At 41.7% G+C, this 19,648-nt stretch overlaps 1 protein-coding gene across 2 annotated transcripts in view; it reads right to left on the bottom strand.

Annotated features, from left to right (window-relative positions):
- Positions 1-19,648, bottom strand: part of LOC149808526 (uncharacterized) — a 135,782-nt gene that overhangs the window by 52,116 nt on the left and 64,018 nt on the right. For both annotated transcript variants that reach the window (XM_089978548.1, XM_089978556.1), the window contains one exon: positions 263-396. In XM_089978548.1, the coding sequence (XP_089834674.1) occupies positions 263-396 (134 nt within the window). The remainder of the gene's footprint in view (positions 1-262; positions 397-19,648) is intronic.

Genomic DNA, 19,648 nt, shown 5'->3' with positions numbered 1-19,648 from the left:
CTTAAACTCTTCTATATATATCTTTAAAAAGTGATTTCACTGATTCTGTTTTCAAAACACAAATTATTATTTACATAAAGATGGCTAATAAGAATGCTAATAAGCTGCTGTATCAAAAGCCACCCTCCATAAGCATCAAATACACACTGCAATAATTACATACTAACCCAAAGCTTTAACCTAATGAAATGCATAAATGTCCACTTAAATTGTCCCTTTTCTTTAATAGCTGAACGAATAAAATGCATAACCAAATACGTACACTGACAAAGTTTTCAGTGCCATTCATCCACTTCGGTGATGACATTGGGATTCCACAGTCCTCTTGAGGAAGGTCTGCATGTAACGTGTCTTTTCGTTGAGTTATAATTGGAATGCAATAGTTTGTCGGTGGGACTGAAACAAGGAAGAAAAATTCTCAGAAACTGTTGGTCTTGCTTCCTGCCCTGTCTAATGATTCATATTTATTTTTTTAATAGTCCCTGGCCTTGAGTAAAGGAGGTCGCGATTGAGGTTGGGGTTATTTTGGAAATAAAGAGACTGTTCTTACTGATACTGAAGAAAGTCCAAGTTTATTTCAGTGTTAATAATTATTATCCTCTCAAAAATTGTCTTCTTCTTTTCCTGGAATTTCATTCATTTTCATTGGCAGAGGGGGACAATCAAAATTTTACTCTAAATAGAAATTCAAAATTGTGTAATAGTCATCAAATAGAACTGGGCTTCCAGAATTTCTAATGGACTCCCTGGCAAGGAATTGAACTCCGGTCTCCTGTGTGACAGGTGGAGATACTTACCACTATAACTGGATAATTATGACATTGTGTGTGTGTTTGTGTGTGGAATATTATACATAAGTAATACAGTTCAAATGGTATTGGTAAGTATGGTATACGTATTAAATTAAACACAAACACACACACAACTATTTTTTTTATTCTTTTTCACCAATTATAATTATAATTATAATATCCTTTGTAGTTAAAATATTATTTATCAAAGTTGTATAATGTATATATTGCAAGATATGATACTCCATCCCTCTGGATCAGGATCACTGCACTTTGAATAGTTAGATATATGAATATATGATAACCTTTCTTAACAAACAGTCTAACCCACCCACCTCCCTCTGTGACAAAATGTTATCTATTTTAAAAAATGCACCACACATTTTGCCAACATAACAACCAATGTCATGCTGGAAGACAGGAACATGAAACTAGGTAGAATTATTCCTGAGATGTCAACAATACATTTTACAGTTTGAAAAGGGACAGAACAGATGAGGTTCATAAAGGTCAAAGGTTAAAACATTTGCTTATTGTTTAATTTGGATGAAAGCGAATTTGCTTTGTCATCATTTATTTTTTAATTTCATTGCAAATAAATGAAAACAAACACTTTGACTACATATTTTTTTTAAATTAATGCAACTGTTTTAAATTTAAGTTGACTTTATTCCTATTTTCTAAGACTTCTAATTTCTCCATAATTAAGGTCACTACTCACATAAAAATGCCTCAAGGCAACTTATGTAAGCATGTGCAAAATAAACATAATTAGCTTAATATGGATAACATGAATGTTAATGCACAGTTTTGACCGGAACTTACATAATGATATGAAAACATGAAAAATAAATGCATTCATTATTGTTTTAAGGTAGCACTCAACAGTTTTATATTTTGCATAGGGTTAGAATTTTAAAGAAAACGAAGGTTTTATTACTGGTTACACTGGCTATTTTAAATAGACATTGTATATCTTTGGTATTGTTCAAAACCTTTAATTCCCTTTATTCTGGTGTATGATTGATTTGTGTAATATGGGTTATAGAGTATGAAGCTTGGCCTTACTCTAGATATGCACCTTTCAAAACACTGCTAGCTATACTTGGTCATTTTCACTTCCTGGACATCAGAGGTAAGTTGTAAAAGTTTTAGCTGATAACTTTTTTTTTCATCGTATTTATATGGTAATTCATTCATTGCACTCTCAGAAGCTAGTACAGTTTAGTCTGGCAAAATTAATTTTCCTATTCTAATAGCTGTTACAGATAGTGTACGTTAGACTAATTCATACTGATTTTTTATTGCACAAAGAAAGAGTCGTTTTAGTTAGCAGTGTGTTTAGATCATAAGTACAATATCCAACGAAATATCAGCCACATAACATCAAAGTAACATAGAGGTATGCCAACATTCTCTCCACTATGCATGTTTCAAATGCAAACAACTTCACCTTGCATACATCACCCTCTCAAAGGTACATAATGCGACACATTACGTACATCCAGTTCCTGACTGTGCCTCTACCATATATACCATTTGACTCTAAAACACAAAACCGATCAGGTCCCGAACCTTGATGGGATGCCCAAAATCATTACCACTTCGGAACGTCATATGAACAAATTTTGGAGAACTATTAACTTACTTTTCTGTCCTAAATCTAGTTTGGGAATTGGGATTATCTGAATTAGTGATTATTTGAATTATGATAACTTGGTTTAAGCGTCTGCCTTAGATGCGGGAGGTCGCGAGTTCGAACCCCGGTCAAGTTATACCAAAGACTTATACAAATGGAACTAAGACCTGCCTCACTTGGTGTCCAGTATTAAGACATTAGTTTTAGGACTGGTCAGCCCAGTGTTAGGATTATGTGGCTGGGTAGGACATAATGTTATTTGTCTTTAGTATGCTACCCCAGTGCTAGATAGCACTATAAGCTGCCACACTGCAGATATTATAGCAATATGACTGAACAAATGTTAAAGGTACGTTAAAAATCCAAATCACACGCACTCACACATAAATATAACAAATCACACACACTCACACATAAATATAACATATATGTTGATTTTCACTTGCAATTTACTACTGATATAATTTTTGTCACTTCAACATGCTTTATCAAGCATATGCTATATTTATCATTCTGCACATTTGTAAATATTATATTTCACCATTCTGAGCACTAAATTTTATGAGGAAACACATATGAGCCTGGAAGTAATATAATAAACAGTGTTGACTTTTTATATTTGTTTTGTTTTGTGTTATTATAACCTGATTAAGCACTTCTGTGGTGAACGCACCATTTCTTGACAATATAATACACTAAAGAGATCTAGTATCTGGAAAAAAGAGTGAGCTGTTCATCTATTCCATTTTATTTGGCCTTGACCCCTGATATGTTACAACAGGACAGCTATCAATCCCGGTGTTTATTATCTGTGACCATACAAAAGGCTTTGAAAACAACCATGACATGCCTTTCATCTTTAGAGAGGGTTAAAGAGAGCAAAGGGTGTTCTAAGGTGAGATCTGATTGTGACACCTTATGGACACTTTCCTTTTGCATCTTAAACCTCAGACCTTTATAACTCTTCACTATCACTTGTCTATCTTTGGAATCATGCTTGATGCACCTATCGCGTTGCTATGGTATATTCCCCCTGTGTCTTTATCAGCAATGTGTTAGCATGTCCTAAATGCATTGGCAGTAACTTTGTCATTTTCAATTAATTGTTGAATTCTTAAAATCATTGTTATACGTTAAACATCTTTATTTTCCTCATTGATGGCTTAAAGTTTTAAGCCCTTTTCCCCAAAGATTCAGCTGTGCGATACTGAGTTATGTACCTTGAAAGTAGTTCAAAGCATTGCAGAAATATACTTTACATCACTATGAGGTCTAACCTGTTCCAAAGTTTATCCACATAAGAAATTATGGAAGTACCATTTATCCACATAAGAAATTATGGAAGTGCCATTTATCCACATGAGAAATTATGGAAGTGCTATTTATCCACATAAGAAATTATGGAAGTGCCATTTATCCACATAATAAATTATGGAAGTGAAATTTATCCACATAAGAAATTATGGAAGTGCTATTTATAAATTATGGAAATGCCATTTATCAACATACGAAATTATGAAAGTGCCATTTATCCACATAATAAATTATGGAAGTGCAATTTATCCACATAAGATATTATGGAAGTGCTATTTATAAATTATGGAAATGCCATTTATCAACATACGAAATTATGAAAGTGCCATTTATCCACATAAAAAAATATGGAAGTGCCATGGAACATACAGTATTACATTCACAGGAGGCAATTATTCACTGTTAGATGCTAATAAATACACATGCACGTTTTAACAGAAATATTACATCCAATAGACCATTCTTAATGAGAGCCTCATGAATATTAATGTATCGCGAAAACGAGGCTAAGCTAGGTAGATCGAGTTGTCGAAGTAAAGAATGATGGAATAGCATCAGGTTATAAGCAACGCCTTTTGGGTGTCCATCTATAGCCCTGTTGCTTAAAGTGTCTAAACAGACAACTGTATTTATAAACCATGAGTTAATTGCAATAATTAGTTGTAAAAAACAAAAAACAATTATTTCAGCACAGGCGATTGAAATTATATCACTGTAAATAAAAATGCCAGAATATGCAAGAAAAAAGGAAGATATATATATGTGTGTGTGTGTATGTGTGTGCGTGTGTGTGTGTGTCTGTGTGTGTATGCTGCCATTTTTAGGGGATTCTCTGACATTAACTTACTACACTGATAGAATTTCAATGGCCTGTGATTTAAGTATGCATTTTCCCTTAGGTTTACACACATCAGTATGTTTTATCAACAATTTCATTAATCCGTATCGAGTCACGCACGTTCTCTCTCTCATTCTCTCTCTCTCTCTCTCTCTCTCTCTCTCTCGTAATTTCATTCAACTTGTCCTCTCATCATTTTTATTGTGCTGTTGCTATCTCCTCTCTATCGAGGTCGTTTCCATTCTACTGTTTATATTTATTTTTTCAACGAGATAATGAATTCACTTTTTCTGTAATTAATACTCGTCCATCAGTTCATAATATCTGTTTTAAATGCGCTGAATGGAGATACGCCAGTAGTAAATGGGGGCACCCTAGCGACAATGGGAATTAGCATTACAAGACCCCTTGGGCAACTCTAGCGACAATGGAAAATTAACATGGAGAAAAATCGTGGGACAATCTGGCGACAAGGGAAATTAACATGGAGAAAAATCGTGGGTCACTCTAGCGACAAGGGGAATTTAACATGGAACTATAGTGTGGGTCTGTCTAGCGACAAGGGGAAATTAACATGGGAATAGAGTTTGGGTTTGTCTAGGGACAAGGGGAATTGAATATGGGATTTTTTTTTTTAATTTAAAGTTAAATTTAAATTTAAAAAAAGGGGTAGGCAATGGAAAGGCTATCTCTTTTCGAGAAATATGGCTGGCCCTGAAAAGGGCCTTTGGGTTTTCTTCTTCTTCTGCTTCTAATTTCTTCTTTTTCTCCACCAAGTTCTTATTTATCTCCAACACTTTTTCTCTTCTTCTCTTTCTTTTTCTCCTGCTCTTCTTTCTTCTTCTTCTCTTCCTCCTCTTCTTTCTTCCTCTTCTCATTTTCTTCTTCTTTTTCAATCTTTTCGTTCCATTTGCTTATTCTTATTCTTTCCTCTTCATCCTCCTTCTCCTCCTTTATCTCTTTCATGACACCACTAATCTTGTCCTTTACCTTTTTTAAGTTATTAATTTCCATCTTTACACGATGGGGACTATAGGAATAATGGTCTTCAACCAGTCTTATTAACATCTGCTCCATCATTCCTAAGTTGTCTAAAACGTCTTGTAATGTTTGTATTTTGTCCATTTGTTTAGAAGCCATCTTCTTTTTTTATTCTTTGCAGAATGGTTTGAACGACGAATACTATGGGTTCTTATACTTAAAGCGCGTACGTGAAGGAAAACATCCCCCTAAAACGTAAAATTGATCTTACCTAGATCATGACCAAACAACGCGCGAACGTGAAGGAAAACATCCCCCTACTTTTTCATTTCATATAATAAAACCCAAACTATACTTTCTCATTTCATATAATAAAAACCCAAACTATACTCTCCACATACGCTAAGAAACAATAAACAAAATCTATAATCTACTATCCACACAATCTTACGTGAGCGCTTACAAAACCCAAACTATACTCTTCACATAAGCTAAGAACAATAAACAAATCCATAATCTACTATTCACACAATCGTACGTGAGCGGGTACAAACACAAACACAAACACACAAACACAAACACACAAACACATACGCTAAGAACAATAAACTAATCCATAATCTACTATCCACACAATCGTACGTGAGCGCTTACAGAACCCTAACTATACTCTTCACCTACGCTAAGAAACAATAAAGAAACCCATAACCTACTATTCCCACAAACATACTTGAGCTCTTACAAGCACCAACACACAAACACATACCCTCACACTATCTTAAAAAAGAGTTAGTGTTTATAATCACACTACTCTACCTACACACATTGGCAAATCGATTGTTATTTCTTTTCTAGAGTATTGGGTAGCCCTGAAAGGGCTGGTTTTTTTTGGAACTTCATGGACACCTGGTTAATGGTGGCACCTTCCAGGCCTAGCGCCACATACACATCTTGTCCCCCAGTTACTTTTTACCTTTTTGGGGGAGAGAGCAGAGGCAGGATATGTCGCTTCAGAATCCCAATTTTCGCTCTCTGGGATTCTGAAATTTCTTCTTCTTCTCTCCTTTTCCTCCTCCTCCTCTTCTTTGTATCTTCTCTCCTCCTCTTTGTATCTTCTTTCCTCTTCTTCTTTATATCTTCTCTCCTCCTCTTCTTTGTTTCTTCTTTCCTCCTCCTCTCTTATCCTTCCCTCCTCCACAATGGCTTCCGCGGCCAGTTCATTTAATATGCGCCTGGCATATTCCAGATGCACATGAAGTTCCAACAGTTTCTCCAGTCTCGTGTTCATTTTTGGTGTTGATCAATCAACAAGGGTAGCTGGACTGCCGAACGAGTTTCAATTTATAGTGAAAGCGCGGACGTGAAGGAAAACATCCCCTAAAAACTTAAAATTGATCTTACCTACATCATGACCAAAAAACAACAACGCGCGGACCTAAAAGAAACACTCACTCACTTTTCATGCTACCCATCACTATTTTAAATTTTTTTATAAATCACTTCAATAGACTATCCACATACGCAAAGCAATCCAATCTAAACCCAAATTTACACCTCAAACACCAAAAAAAAAGACATCATTTTAATCTACTATCCATACCAACTTACTTAACCACTTACAAACACAAACACACAAACACATACCCTCACATTTTTTTTTAAAAAAGAGTTAGTGTTTATTTTCACACTACTCTACCTACACACATTGGCAAATCGATTGTTATTTCTTTTCTAGAGTATTGGGTAGCCCTGAAAAGGGCTGGTTTTTTTTTGTTTGCTATGGCATTCTTTTTCAGTTTCTAAGAATGCGATGTCCTCTGAGGATAGACTTTCTGGCGATAGGTCTGCTTCTTCGGAAAGAGAAGAAGAACTCTTTGGTGTCGATACGACAATCGACAAAGCCTCTGTCAGCTTCAGGTTGCTGCTGCTGCTCTTGTTGTTGTTGCTGCTGTCTCTGAAGTCTGTACTTCTCTGTCCATTCTTCTTTTTCCCTGTTCATTTCTTCTCTGAAGAGCTCTTCTATCAGGTCTTCAGTGATTTTTAACATTCTCACATTCTCTATTTCTTCTGGCTTCGGTATCAGACTGTGTCTGACCCTATGCAAATTCACGTAGGCTTCGTTGAGTTTAGCTAGTTTGGAGCACATCTTCTTAGGAGGATGTGTCGACAATGGATGGTTAGACTGGAAACAACCCGGTTCTTAAAGTCAAAGCGCGGACGTGAAGGAAAACATCCCCCACACGGTTTTTGAGTCGCAACGTTCAGTGAGTGTCATGAGAGGGATAGTAAGAAATGAAAGAGCATCAATCCAACATTCTTATAGCTAAACAAAAGACAAAGGCATTTTTTCAAAACACAACATTTTTTATTCAAAAATCACTTAACACTAAACAACAACTCTAACATTTTTAACAATAATCCAACAATAAAACATCAAACAATTTTTTCAAAACACAACATTTTTTATTCAAAAATCACTTAACACTAAACAACAACAACTCTAACATTTTTTAACAACAATGCAACACTAAAAGTTTCTCCACTAGGTAAAGAGGGATAACAGTCTTCCATGGTTTCTAGTAATCTAGGATGACTTCTCTCAAACTGTTGATTTCTATGGTATTATCGAATTCTGCATACAGGATGACGTTCACCGTTTCATCAGGGTCTCGGTCTTTAAACTGAATTTCCACACGAATCTGGCCGGATTTTATAGGGTGGAAATGTCTCTCGTCGCTGCCTTGGTCTGGAGTGAAATCGAAAGCCCACAAAGCGTAGCCTCCTGCATAATCCTCGTACGTAATACCGTGACTGGTATTGGTTCCTAACTGTCCGGTGGCTTCGTACAAGGACAAGTACGATCTCAAGTAATTCTTCTTTTTAAAGTCAGGTTCGAAAGGTCGGGTACACAAGGTCTTGCCATCGCGACTGACTTCGATATTGGACACGCCAAAGTGTTGAAAGTAGAAAGGATTTTTTTCGGCAGCTCCGTTGAAGGCTGTATTCTCGACGATACCAACGATCAAACGTTTGGGTAACTGTCCTTGGAACAGATGATCTTCGATCATGGATCGCTGTCCCTTGGGAATGGTGAAGGTTTTCACTTCCACGCGTCGTATGGGATACTTGGCGGTCGTTCTGCTCAACGTCTGACTGATGTCGTTTCCCACTTTAGGTAACACTTCCACACGGCGTACGTAGAGTCTGGCTTCTAGGATTTTGGTTTTGTAACCGTCACTATCAGCCATCAAATGGAAAGCGGCACTGCTACGATTCAGTCTCAGGAGGAAATCCACCCCGTTCAGCAAATACTTTTCTTGCAACCACATGTCCAAATGCAAACGATCCATCAGTTCTAAACTTGTGTCGGCTCCCGTGATTCTCTTTCTTCCTTCTACAAATCCATCATTGTTGTCTTTCTTTTCATCAGTTTCCAATATTTCAAACTTGGTAGGTTCGTCAGCTTCCCATACCACACAGGCATTGAGATGAGTGTTCTTGGCATCTATTCCGTACGTCCAGAGATTTTCCAGGTAGGCACGATAAGGGTAAGTATCCATGCTGCTACTGACCAGTTTGTTATTCAAATACAAGTCCACTCCACTGAACAAGGAATGCATGACATTGTTGACGGGAGCTACTGCTTCATCGTCTATAGCACCTCCAGTCTTATCTAGAATTTTGACTTTCAGGTACAAGTAACTGCTATTCAGATCGATGTAATCTTCGGGCTGTCCTTTGATTTCAAACTCGATGGGAGCGGAATCGGTCAGTGAGGAGACGGGGTGAAATTCCACACACTGGGATTCTTGCATCGTCATCATCGTGGGGGGCATGGCAAACAGATCCAGTTCCGTCTTGGAACAAGCGCAAGATTCTCGGTGCATCATTTTTTTGTCTCTTTTCTCAATAATCGAAAACGTCTAAGTCTCGAACGGTTCTTTTTTTCTTGGCCTTTCTCGCTTGAAGTCTGGTGAAAGGGTGTTTTCTTCGTCGTCTCTTTCTGAATTGTCCTTGCTGAATGCCTGACTCGGTAGCGTGCAGGGCATTTATAGGTGTTTCTCGTTGGCCTAAAATGTCTTTGCCCGTTTGCAGCAAGACATTTTTGCCTGCCCTCATGAAGGCTTCTTTAGGGTTTTGTTTGTCGATGATGACATTTTGGAGAAATTCTTTGCCTTGCGTCAGTGCCGCATCTTTCAAGGCGTGCAATCCGCGTGTCACCATCGGTTTCAACACCGGGGCCACCGAACGAAAGGCCGATTTTAACATATCTCCTAAGACGTGTCCTCGCTGTCGAGCAACCCCTCGGTACACTGGATACATGACTTAAGAGTCGTGAGAGAACCGTTTTCGAAAATGGAGTTTCACCGTGACTTTTCCTTTGGTGAATGGAATATTTTGTCCCAGATCTCCTTTTATAGCAATGTTGACCGTGTCCAAATACGACTTACTGACAGGCAAATAGTGAGGATGGACAAATTCGCGGTGGACGTGGTAAGTGTTTCCACCTTCCTCGTCAGTGTTCGTGGCAGAATCCACTTTGAAAGGAATGACACGCAGTAACGGTACGGAGGTGTGTCCCACCACGTTGTACTCCACCACATCGGAATACACGAACATCAAATTCAGTCCTTGGTTCAGTTCTACCGGGGCACGAAATAACTTGCTAAAAGACTCGTTGTCGTAAACGATGGGTAATTCGTTTTTCTTGATCATGGTCTTTCTCATGTCCATGTCTCCGCCCAACATGTCATACAATTCAGGACAAAATAAAATGGACAGGATTTTACTCCGTTCAAATTTCATCAAGAAGCGACGAGCTGCTTTGTGGTACTCCATGGTGACATTTTTGTTGACATGCTCCAAAGCTTTCAGAAACACGACATTAAACCTGGAGGTTATGGTGCTGACCAAATGTTGACCACTAAAATAAAAGCCTGGGGGAATGAACAAGTGATAGGTGGTGTACTTTTGTGTACGGGTTTTCTTGTCATATTTGACATTGCTATCCATCCACTGTTGCATTTGCTTGTCATGAACTTCCACATCAAAAAAATTTTGATTGGGAAGGACATTGAGGACGTGGGTCGGGTGAATCATTTCTACTAAAGCCACTTCCCAATGGGCTTCGTGATCTAACTGGATGGCCTGAGGTAATTTGGCCGTGTAACAGCACAACCTGTTCTTGGGAAACACCTCCATGGAACTGTCACTGGGTAAAGTTAAGTAAAATTGGTTTTGGTGACTCATAATTCCAGAGTTCTGTGGCTGTCCGAGGGGTTACTGGACGTCAGAGGCGTGTCTCCGTCTAAAATGGGGTTCTGGTTGTGATTGAAGTGGTGACTGGCACTGGCACTGGACACAAGGTTCCCGGTTTTCCCGATCGAGGTGAATTTCAGGGAGGGATTAGGAAGCAGGTAACCGATGCAAATGCTCAATAAAATGGTCCACAATTGTTTGTCTCCTTGTTGCAAACTCAAATTGGCGATGGCTGCCCCGATGACACAATACACCACGAAGATTTGGCAGAAAAAGACGATTTGCGTTTTAGGCACACGTTCTCCACACCACACCCACAAGGGTTGTTTTTGTAAATCTTGCACAGAAGAACAAGGTGAAGGAGGAGTGGTCGACGTAGCTGCGTCTGCTGTGTGAAAGGGCATGATGGTCACTTCTTTTTATAGTCGATGACTTGCGAAGTGTCGATCCAAGAATCAAAACTCGGTGGATATCCTTTCCAACGTACTTTGACTTCTTTGGCACGTCGTTTGCCCACTTTACGGGTTCTGCGTTCGAGAATGCTTTCGATGTCGTACACGTCGTCTTCTTTTTTGGTGACACGTTGTAACTCGGGCAAATAAAACGTTCCTTTGAGCACTTCTCCGTTCATGTCTTCCAATTTATAGACGGCAGGATGACGGCCATGCACTCGTCCAGTGACGCGAAACAATTCGGTCGTCCAGTTAGGTAAGTAACCTTTGTCGAAAGTGCGTTTGGTTTTGCCAATGCGCACCCAATCTCCTACGGCCAACTCTCCACTTTTCTTGGGGACAGCCCTCGTCGGGGACGTACCAAACAGGCGCTCAAACACCAACACTTCGTTTTCGGGAGTCACGTCTTGCGGGGCACGTCCGATGCTTCGATGGTAAGATTGGTTGTACGCTTGCACCAGGTGCGGTAAGATGTCGATGTACTTCAGAGTGTGGTGATGCGTAAAATATTTCCACATGCGTTCTTTCAAAGTGGGTTGAAAACGTTCCACGATGCTGGCTTTGGTTTCGGGATTCTCGGTGGTAAAAAAATGAAGTCACGTTTCTTTAATTCTTTTTGTAAAGCTTGGTTCAGAAATTCGGTGCCTTTGTCCGTTTGCCATCGAAGAGGGTGACGACCGCTTTGTTTCAACACCCGTTGTAGTGCTCGCACTAACTCGCTGCTCGATTTGGAAGTCAAGGGCACGACCCAGGCAAATTTGGAAAAGACGTCGATGACACAAAACAAATATTTGTAGCCACGATTGTAGCTGGCCAAATGAGAGACATCGGCTAAATCGGCTTGCCATTGATGATCGATGCCTTCCACTCGGGTGCGACTTCTGGCAAACTTGCGTCGAATGGGTTTGTGTAAAGTGTAGGTAGCTTGTTCTTGTAACCATCGTTGAACTTGAGGTAAACGGAGACTTTTCAGTCGCGTTTTGGCAGCACGATACAACTTTGAACTCCTGCGTAACCTGCAGGATGGGAGGCATCGTAGTAAATGCTGGCTAAGACTTTTTCCATTTTTTTTGTGTTGGTTGGTGTGTTAATAAGACACCCACTCTTGGAGGATGCTACTCTTTTTCTCTTGGGGTATTTTACTGGATTGCAATGCTTTGCGTGTGCGGCCAGCAATAGGTGTCGAAGAGGAGAAGGATGTCTGAGCGGGGGATATCGGTTCTTGTTTCACTTCTGTCTTCACTTTCTTTTTCTCTTGTGAGGAAGAAGGGGTGGCCATCATCTTTTTAATCCATCCAATTCTGGAGGTAGGTGGTGTTGTTAACTTGCGTACTTTTTCTGGTGGAGTTTGAAACCCTTCCTCTTCTTCTCCTTTTTCTGTCTTGGTCACGGGTACTGGTGGTACTGGTACTGGTACTGGTGATGGTGCTGGACTTTTCATCGAGGTCTTAAAATCTTTCAGAGTGGGTAGAGCTGTTTCGTCTAAAGCTTTCTGGTGAAAGAGTTGCAGTCGTTGCAAGAGTTGACCGTACTTTTGGGATTTTTCTGTTTCGGACAAATCTTGGCGATCCATCAAGGACTGCAATTCGTGTTGTAAGTGGGACATCTCGCTCAAATTGGGATTGGGAGGTAAATGCGGGGTGTGTTGTTCTTACCACCGATGGTATTCCATCCATCGTTTGTAAGGCACTAAAGCTAGTTTTCGTCCTTCCATGGGGTTGTCAGGGGTCGATTCTGAGATCTTGGAACTTCCGAGGCCTTTTTATCTTGCTCCCACCAGTCCTCCCAACATGGTTCCCAAGACTCCTTTCAGTATGGGGTCTAACAAGAGAGGTAAAATACCTCCACGTTGCACTAACATCTTCTTTTTTTGACGAATGGGAATTTTCTTTTGAACCATTTGGCGAAGAACGTGACGATGTTTGCCTAAGCATTGTTTCTGGTGTTTGGACAAAGGGATCGTGCCTTTCAAAACGTTCAAACAACATTCGCACACGGTATCGATGACCTCTTTGGAGGCTGTTTGAATGAGTTTTTTTCGTAGGGGTGGAGAAGCCTTGGACAGGACAGATAACATGTCCCCATGTTTGGCTAAACGTGGTGGCAGTCCTTTCCTTTCTTTCCTTGGGGTTTTCTGGAGGGTGACATCTTTGAGTCTTCAGGAGCACCAAAAAACACTGATACCCGACTTGGTCACAGGCCTTTTTTATACTGGAACGCGTCGCCACTGATTGTCTTGACGTCGTATCAGTTTGAGGACAGGCATGACACGTCGTGCAGGGGTACGTAACGGACTAAATCGAGCCAGTTCTTGCCTGGACAAATCCAGTAAACCTTGTAACATGCCCGATCTTTCTTGAACTTTGATTTTGGGAGAAGGTACTTTGTGAGCAGCAGCCACTGCCACTAAATTGGAAGGTCCTGCCACTGGGGAAGTTCTTTTGGGGGTCATCGACGGAGAAGTTCTTGGTGCGATCAACGTCTCCAAGTACTCTTCAGTTCTGGGTGTCATTAACGGAGAAGTGGACAAACGTGAAGCTGCCGGAGACGCAGTCACCGCCGTGGCAGGTCGTGGTTTGCGAGTGTAAGGTTGCGTCCTGGCCGAAGTGCCTCTCTTGCGACTAGTTTTCTGTGGACTTTTCTTTTTCTGGGGGCTTCTTTTCTTTTTCCGGGGTGGTGGTGGTGTCTGGTCAGAGGAGGGTCCTGCCACTGGAGAAGTTCTCCTTGGGGACCTGGTCTTTTTCTTCTTGGGGCTTCGTTGGACTTTTGTCTTGGGTATAACTTTGGGGGCATTAGGATCCCATCTTAAGAGTGAGCGAATGATGACCCCTCCTAGAGTACCGCTCCCTCCAGGTTTCAAAATGATTTATTTTTTGGTTTGAGTGTCGATGCGGGGATCGGCCAGTTGGACCAAAGCGACATTGTTTCGATCAAAAAAGCGTTTGGTTTGATGAGGAATCTGAATGATTCCTTGGAGTAATTGACGTGCCGTCACCGTGAACCATCGTAAGACTTCTTTGAGACTAGCTTCTAAGACACGAGCTCGTGTTTGTGGATTTTTTTCTCGACTGATGCCATACAAGGCACGAATCAATTTGACGGGAAGATGCGACTGAAAGGACGTCATGTTCGCACTGAGAGTGAGACAGACGAAAAAGGGTCTGAGGTTTTTATAGATTTTTTTTATGGGGAATGAAATGAAGTCGAGGACGGAGACGTGTACAGGACAGGCCCTCCGTCTTGGCACCAGTGGTGAAACAAGTGGGTACGAAATCGCAAATCCTCGGGAGTCGTAGGTTTCAAATCGACGAGTAAATAGGCGTGTGGAGTTTGAGTGGCATCGTCGTACGCCTGAGTCAGCGAAGGCGTTCCTAACTGTTTGGCTAAGACTTGCACTTGCGATTTATCTCGAGGGCTTTTAAACAAGACCACGTAATGCGCATTGAGACTGATGGTGCGATGGGCTTTACTTTGTTGAAACAAATTTTGAGTGATGAAAACGACACTGGCATTACGGTGATGCCCTTTGCGCGTGAACCACAGTTTAATTTCTTCTTCGTCTTCTCCTAACATGTCGTCGAAAATGACCAAATGGGTTTGACGGGAGTCAGAGACGATGCCGTCGTCTTCTTTAGGAATGCCTTCCACAAACACGATGGAATCGCCTTGACTTTCTCGCAAGAGGCTGTACGCCGACTGCCACTCTTTGTAACACCACACGATCCGTTGAGGGGGGCCGATCGATCAAATGATGTTTATGTTCGATCAAACGTTTGACGAATTCGGTTTTGCCAGAACCGCTAGGTCCAGCAATGAGCATGTTAAAGGGATGGCGAAGATACAAAGCCTCCCAACTGGCACGATCTAAGTGTTCGTCGATGACTTTGACAGTAGAGGAAGAGGGAGCAGAGACAGTAGAGGTAGCCATGGTGTGAGGAATGTCACTTGTGACACGAAAAAACAAACAAGACAAGAGTTTATATACTTTTTCAGAACATGTTTATTGAATGTTTTTTTTCAAACATGAATACGAAAGACAAAAATACATAAAAGCCAAAGGCTTAAGTACAAGAATAAAAGGCACATGAACGTGGAATAAAAAACAAGTGTCTGTACAACAACCACATGTTTTGGGTAAAGTTCTAACCAGTTCTATAGTAGGGGGTAAGGTCACACAAGTGTCCTCCCGAAAGGGTTTTTCAGGCCTGTCCACGACAGTCCTTTCCTGGGTGACGGGTTCTTCTGGCACCGTCACTAACACAGGTTGAAAAGTAACTTTTTTCCTTGAATAACTCTCGTGCATACTGGGCCACCTCTTGTGTCCAAGCCTCAAAACCCTGGTCTCGGTGATGTCCAACATTTGACTCCTAATCAATCTGGTTTCTTCTTCGTCAACGACATGGTAAGTTACTTCAATGAACAATGAACTATTGGACTTGGACGTTGTCCCTTTGTATATGCTGACCAATATCGATGTGACCGTACGGCAACGTAAAGTGTTTGGGTAGTCTTACTCGCTTCTGGTACACGATTTGATAGATTTTCTCCAGGGGCCGACTGACGATGTGGTGAGTGGGTAAACGTACAATCTTGTTCAGTTGATAAGTGGTCACTTTAAAGTTTCCATCCTCTCCCGATTGCAAGGCTTCTTTCAATGCCCCAAAGTTGACCACTCGACTGGTACGATCATTCAGAGTCAGACCTTTCACTTTGCACGTCGTGTGCACTTCTCCTTGTTTGTCCCGGTATTCGTAGCCGTAATTTTTGGGACCACCACTGACGAAACTTAGAATCTTGTCGTCGGGATGCTCGTCTGTCCAGGCTCCTAAACGGTCTCCTTCGATGTCAGGGTGCTGTTGAATCGGGTGATGGATGTAAATGCAACTGTCCGTGTCAAAGTACAGGACGCGTTCTTCTAACAGTTCTAAAGCTTCGTACAATTTTAAGCGAGCATGAGCTGTCACGTAAGCCGCAATGATGACATTTCCAAAAGGGTCGTCTTGTACAAAGTCCAGATCTTCTTCGTAATTGACCAAGATCAAATCCTCTCGAACGACGTCCACGTGTTTCATGTATTTGGTTTTGTCGTGAATCATCTGGAAGTAGCGGGAAGGTTCTGTCAAATATTCCGTCTTGGGTAAACACGGTCGTTGTGCCATTTTACCCCACAAGCAATTTAACATCACTTTGGCAAACGATCGCCTGCCTTCGTTTTTTTCGATGTGGTCTAAAGAGATGCCTTCTTGTTCGTAGTATTTCTCTTTGAATTGTGTTTGGTCTTCGGGAGTGTGACACCAGGAAGGATAGCCGCTGGCTTCTTGTTTCAGTTTCAAAAAGGCATCCACGTAGTCGGCGAAAATGCCTTTCTGAGTAGGGTCACCCTTGTGGTACTGTTGTGTCTTGGGAAAGTGGCAAATTTCGTACACTTCTAACAGTTGGTATCCCATGTCCAGAGCTTTGAACAATTCCACGCTGACCCAGGTTCCCGTCAAGGCACGTTCTTCCTGGCTGTGATGGCAAGGTTGGTCCTGGTTGCACGTTTCGGCACAAGTACGGCACAAGGGAAACATCAGTTTGCCTTGACAATGGTGAGGTAAGACGGGATGGTATAGGTTCGTGGGAGGCAAAAGTTTACACTTGATCAAGCCTTCGTATTGTCGAATGTTTTTCAGGTCGATGTGTTCCGTGAACAATTGCGGGTGCCCTACAGGAAAGCGACAATATTTGCACACGTAGGGATACAGCGAACACACGTCCAAGTATTTGATTTCTTCTCCTTTCTCTTCGTCGGCTTGGTACAGCAAACACATGGCATTGGTCCTTCCTCCGTACAAACTATCCCTCGGGTTCAGCGGGTCCATGAACTGGTAACTTTCCACGAGGCGTTTAAACTCGGGATCGGTTTTCAAACGGTGATCGTACTCGTGTTCCCACATTTCCACCACTTGGTATCCTTCCTGTTCTAACTTTAGGCGTCGCTGACAAGTGTCCTGGTACAAGTCCTCCATGGTTCGTTGCAAAAACTGATTTTTAGTGTCACGGTCAGGGTAACAGATGGGACATCCGTGAAATAAGCAACCGTTAAACTCGTACACGATCTTGGGGTTTTCTAAGTCCCAGCCATCTACCGAATACGTTCCGATGGTCTTTTCGCCTCCTCCGTTGCGGACATGCTGAATCCATTTGTCTTCCTTGTCGCACAAGTAATGTAACCAACGTACGGCTTTGACCGAGTATTGACGCTTGACATAGTGGGTCGTTTGAGGACTGATGACAGCCACGGTGTTTTCAGGCATGAATCGTTGGCGGTACACTAAGGAACACGCTTTGGCAATGGTGCAAGCTTCTTTCAAAGGATCGACCCCTCCGTGTTCCATGAACAGTTCTCGAAATTTTCCACAGCAACGTCGTAAAATGTCCACGTCGGAACGACAATACTTTAACATTTCTTCCTGAAAGTCGAAGGGGTCAGAGGCATGAGCCTGGTACCAAGCGTAGAAAGCTTCTCGTTGTTCGGTACGCATGTTGTCGGGGTCGTAATAGTGAGCCTCAGGTAAATGGGGTAGAACGGCATGTTGATTGGCTTCCGTATTGAAAAAGTGTTGAAAGTACCCTTTAGCCATTTCTGTCATTCCAAACGTTTTAGGCATTCGACTCAAAGGCATGGCCAAGTAACTCATCGAATCTTTAAACTGTACTTGTCCCACTTGCATGAAAATGATTTTGGCTCCGTTCAAAGTGACTTTAGGACGTTCGGTGCCTTGTTCCGTATAGTGTCTGAGAAGAAACTGTCCATCGTATCCGGAGAAATTGTGAGCCATCACCGTGGCATGACGATGACAATCTCCGTAACGTTCGATGTCCTCTTGGCTCCACGTCTTGTCGACGGGGTCTAAGACCCATTGGGCAAAATCGGCTAACGTGTTTGGTCCTCGAAAGATTTTTTCACGTCCTCCAGGAATCTTGCTGCAGTGAGGGCAATGGCTGAAGATAGGTTCTTGAATGCACTTCGCGCACGCTCGATGAGCCACGCAGAAATTAGGAATGTGAATGCCGGTCTCTTGCATGCATTCGAAATCGAAAAAGATGAAATTGCCTTTCTTCTTGTGACCGTCCTCTTCCTCTGGTGGGGGTTGGTATTTTTGCACGTAACATTCGTGTTCCAAGTCCACGATGTGGTGACAAATGTGACATGTTTTCTTTCCTCGACATACGTGTGCCTTGGTACTATTGGTACGTATGCCTTGTCCACACGTAGGGCACAATCTCAGGAGTTGACAAGCACATTTCTTCTGTGAACCTTGTGTTTTCAAATGTTGCTGGTAACAGGTAGGGCTGACAAACGTGCGCAGACAAGTTGAACAAGGCACTGGTTCTTCGCTCAGACAGGGTGGAGAGGCCAAACATCCTGGGCATTTCCATCCACAAGACTTGTGTTGCTCTCGATTGTTATAACCATAATCACATTTCTCACAATAATAACTGTATCCCAGGAATCCAGTGATACTGGTAATGGTATCGAAATGTTCATCGTGATAATAGACATGAATGTATTATCCGTCCTTAAAATCTTGGCCTCGAAACAACAGAGTTCCACGCATTTCTTGAGGGTGCACTTTCAAGGTGTAGCGTGGAGCTAGGGCATCTTGCAATTTTTGCATCTCAGGAATGCCACAGGGTGTGTCTTTGGACAGTCCGGCTTGTTGTAACAGGAGTTCTGCTTCATTTCGTTGTTTGGCTCGATGGGATCGTTGAATAGTTTTCCAGGTTCTTTTCCATTCTACCGTGTCGTTCTTGTTGGCATAGGTTCGTCCCACCACGATGGCACGGGCTAAACACATCTGGTCTTGAGGGTTGTGAATTCGGACAAGACTTGTTTTGGTGTTGCGAAGGTTGTCCACCAATAACATCTTTTTGCGTCCTGTCCCTTGAGGAAGAGTGACGTGGGCCATTTTCAGTGTGGCTTTACCATCGGTGATGTCAAACTGGTCATTAGATTGTTGTACGTGTTGAATCTTGTCCATGATTTTGGAAGGGGTTAGTTCTGCGGGTCTGCTAAACTCGATCCAAACAGGGGATTTCAAACCGTCGTGATCTATGGATAGTGTCAAGCGATCGTCTTCTTTGGGTTGACATTGTCGCTTGAGTGCGGTGAGCAAAGAATCCCACATCTCGGTGATAAACCCTTCTGCTTTCTCCAAGGGTACGTTGGCCTTGAGATCTTTAAACTTCACCGTCTAGGTGTAAGCCGTGGTTCTAAATTTTCTAGAGGAGCGCTTTTCCGTCTCTCGAATGGAATAGTACTTTTCAGGGTTGACTAAGGGTGGTGAACTTGGTTTAGAGGTTTCAAATTCTGGTTCACTCATGTCCTCTT

Source organism: Sinohyriopsis cumingii, chromosome 1 (genome assembly GCF_028554795.1).
Source record: "Sinohyriopsis cumingii isolate HCF-2022 chromosome 1, ASM2855479v2, whole genome shotgun sequence".
Taxonomy (NCBI): domain Eukaryota; kingdom Metazoa; phylum Mollusca; class Bivalvia; order Unionida; family Unionidae; genus Sinohyriopsis; species Sinohyriopsis cumingii.
Note: the sequence above shows the minus strand (reverse complement) of the source record. Positions and strands in the feature narration are given on the sequence as shown.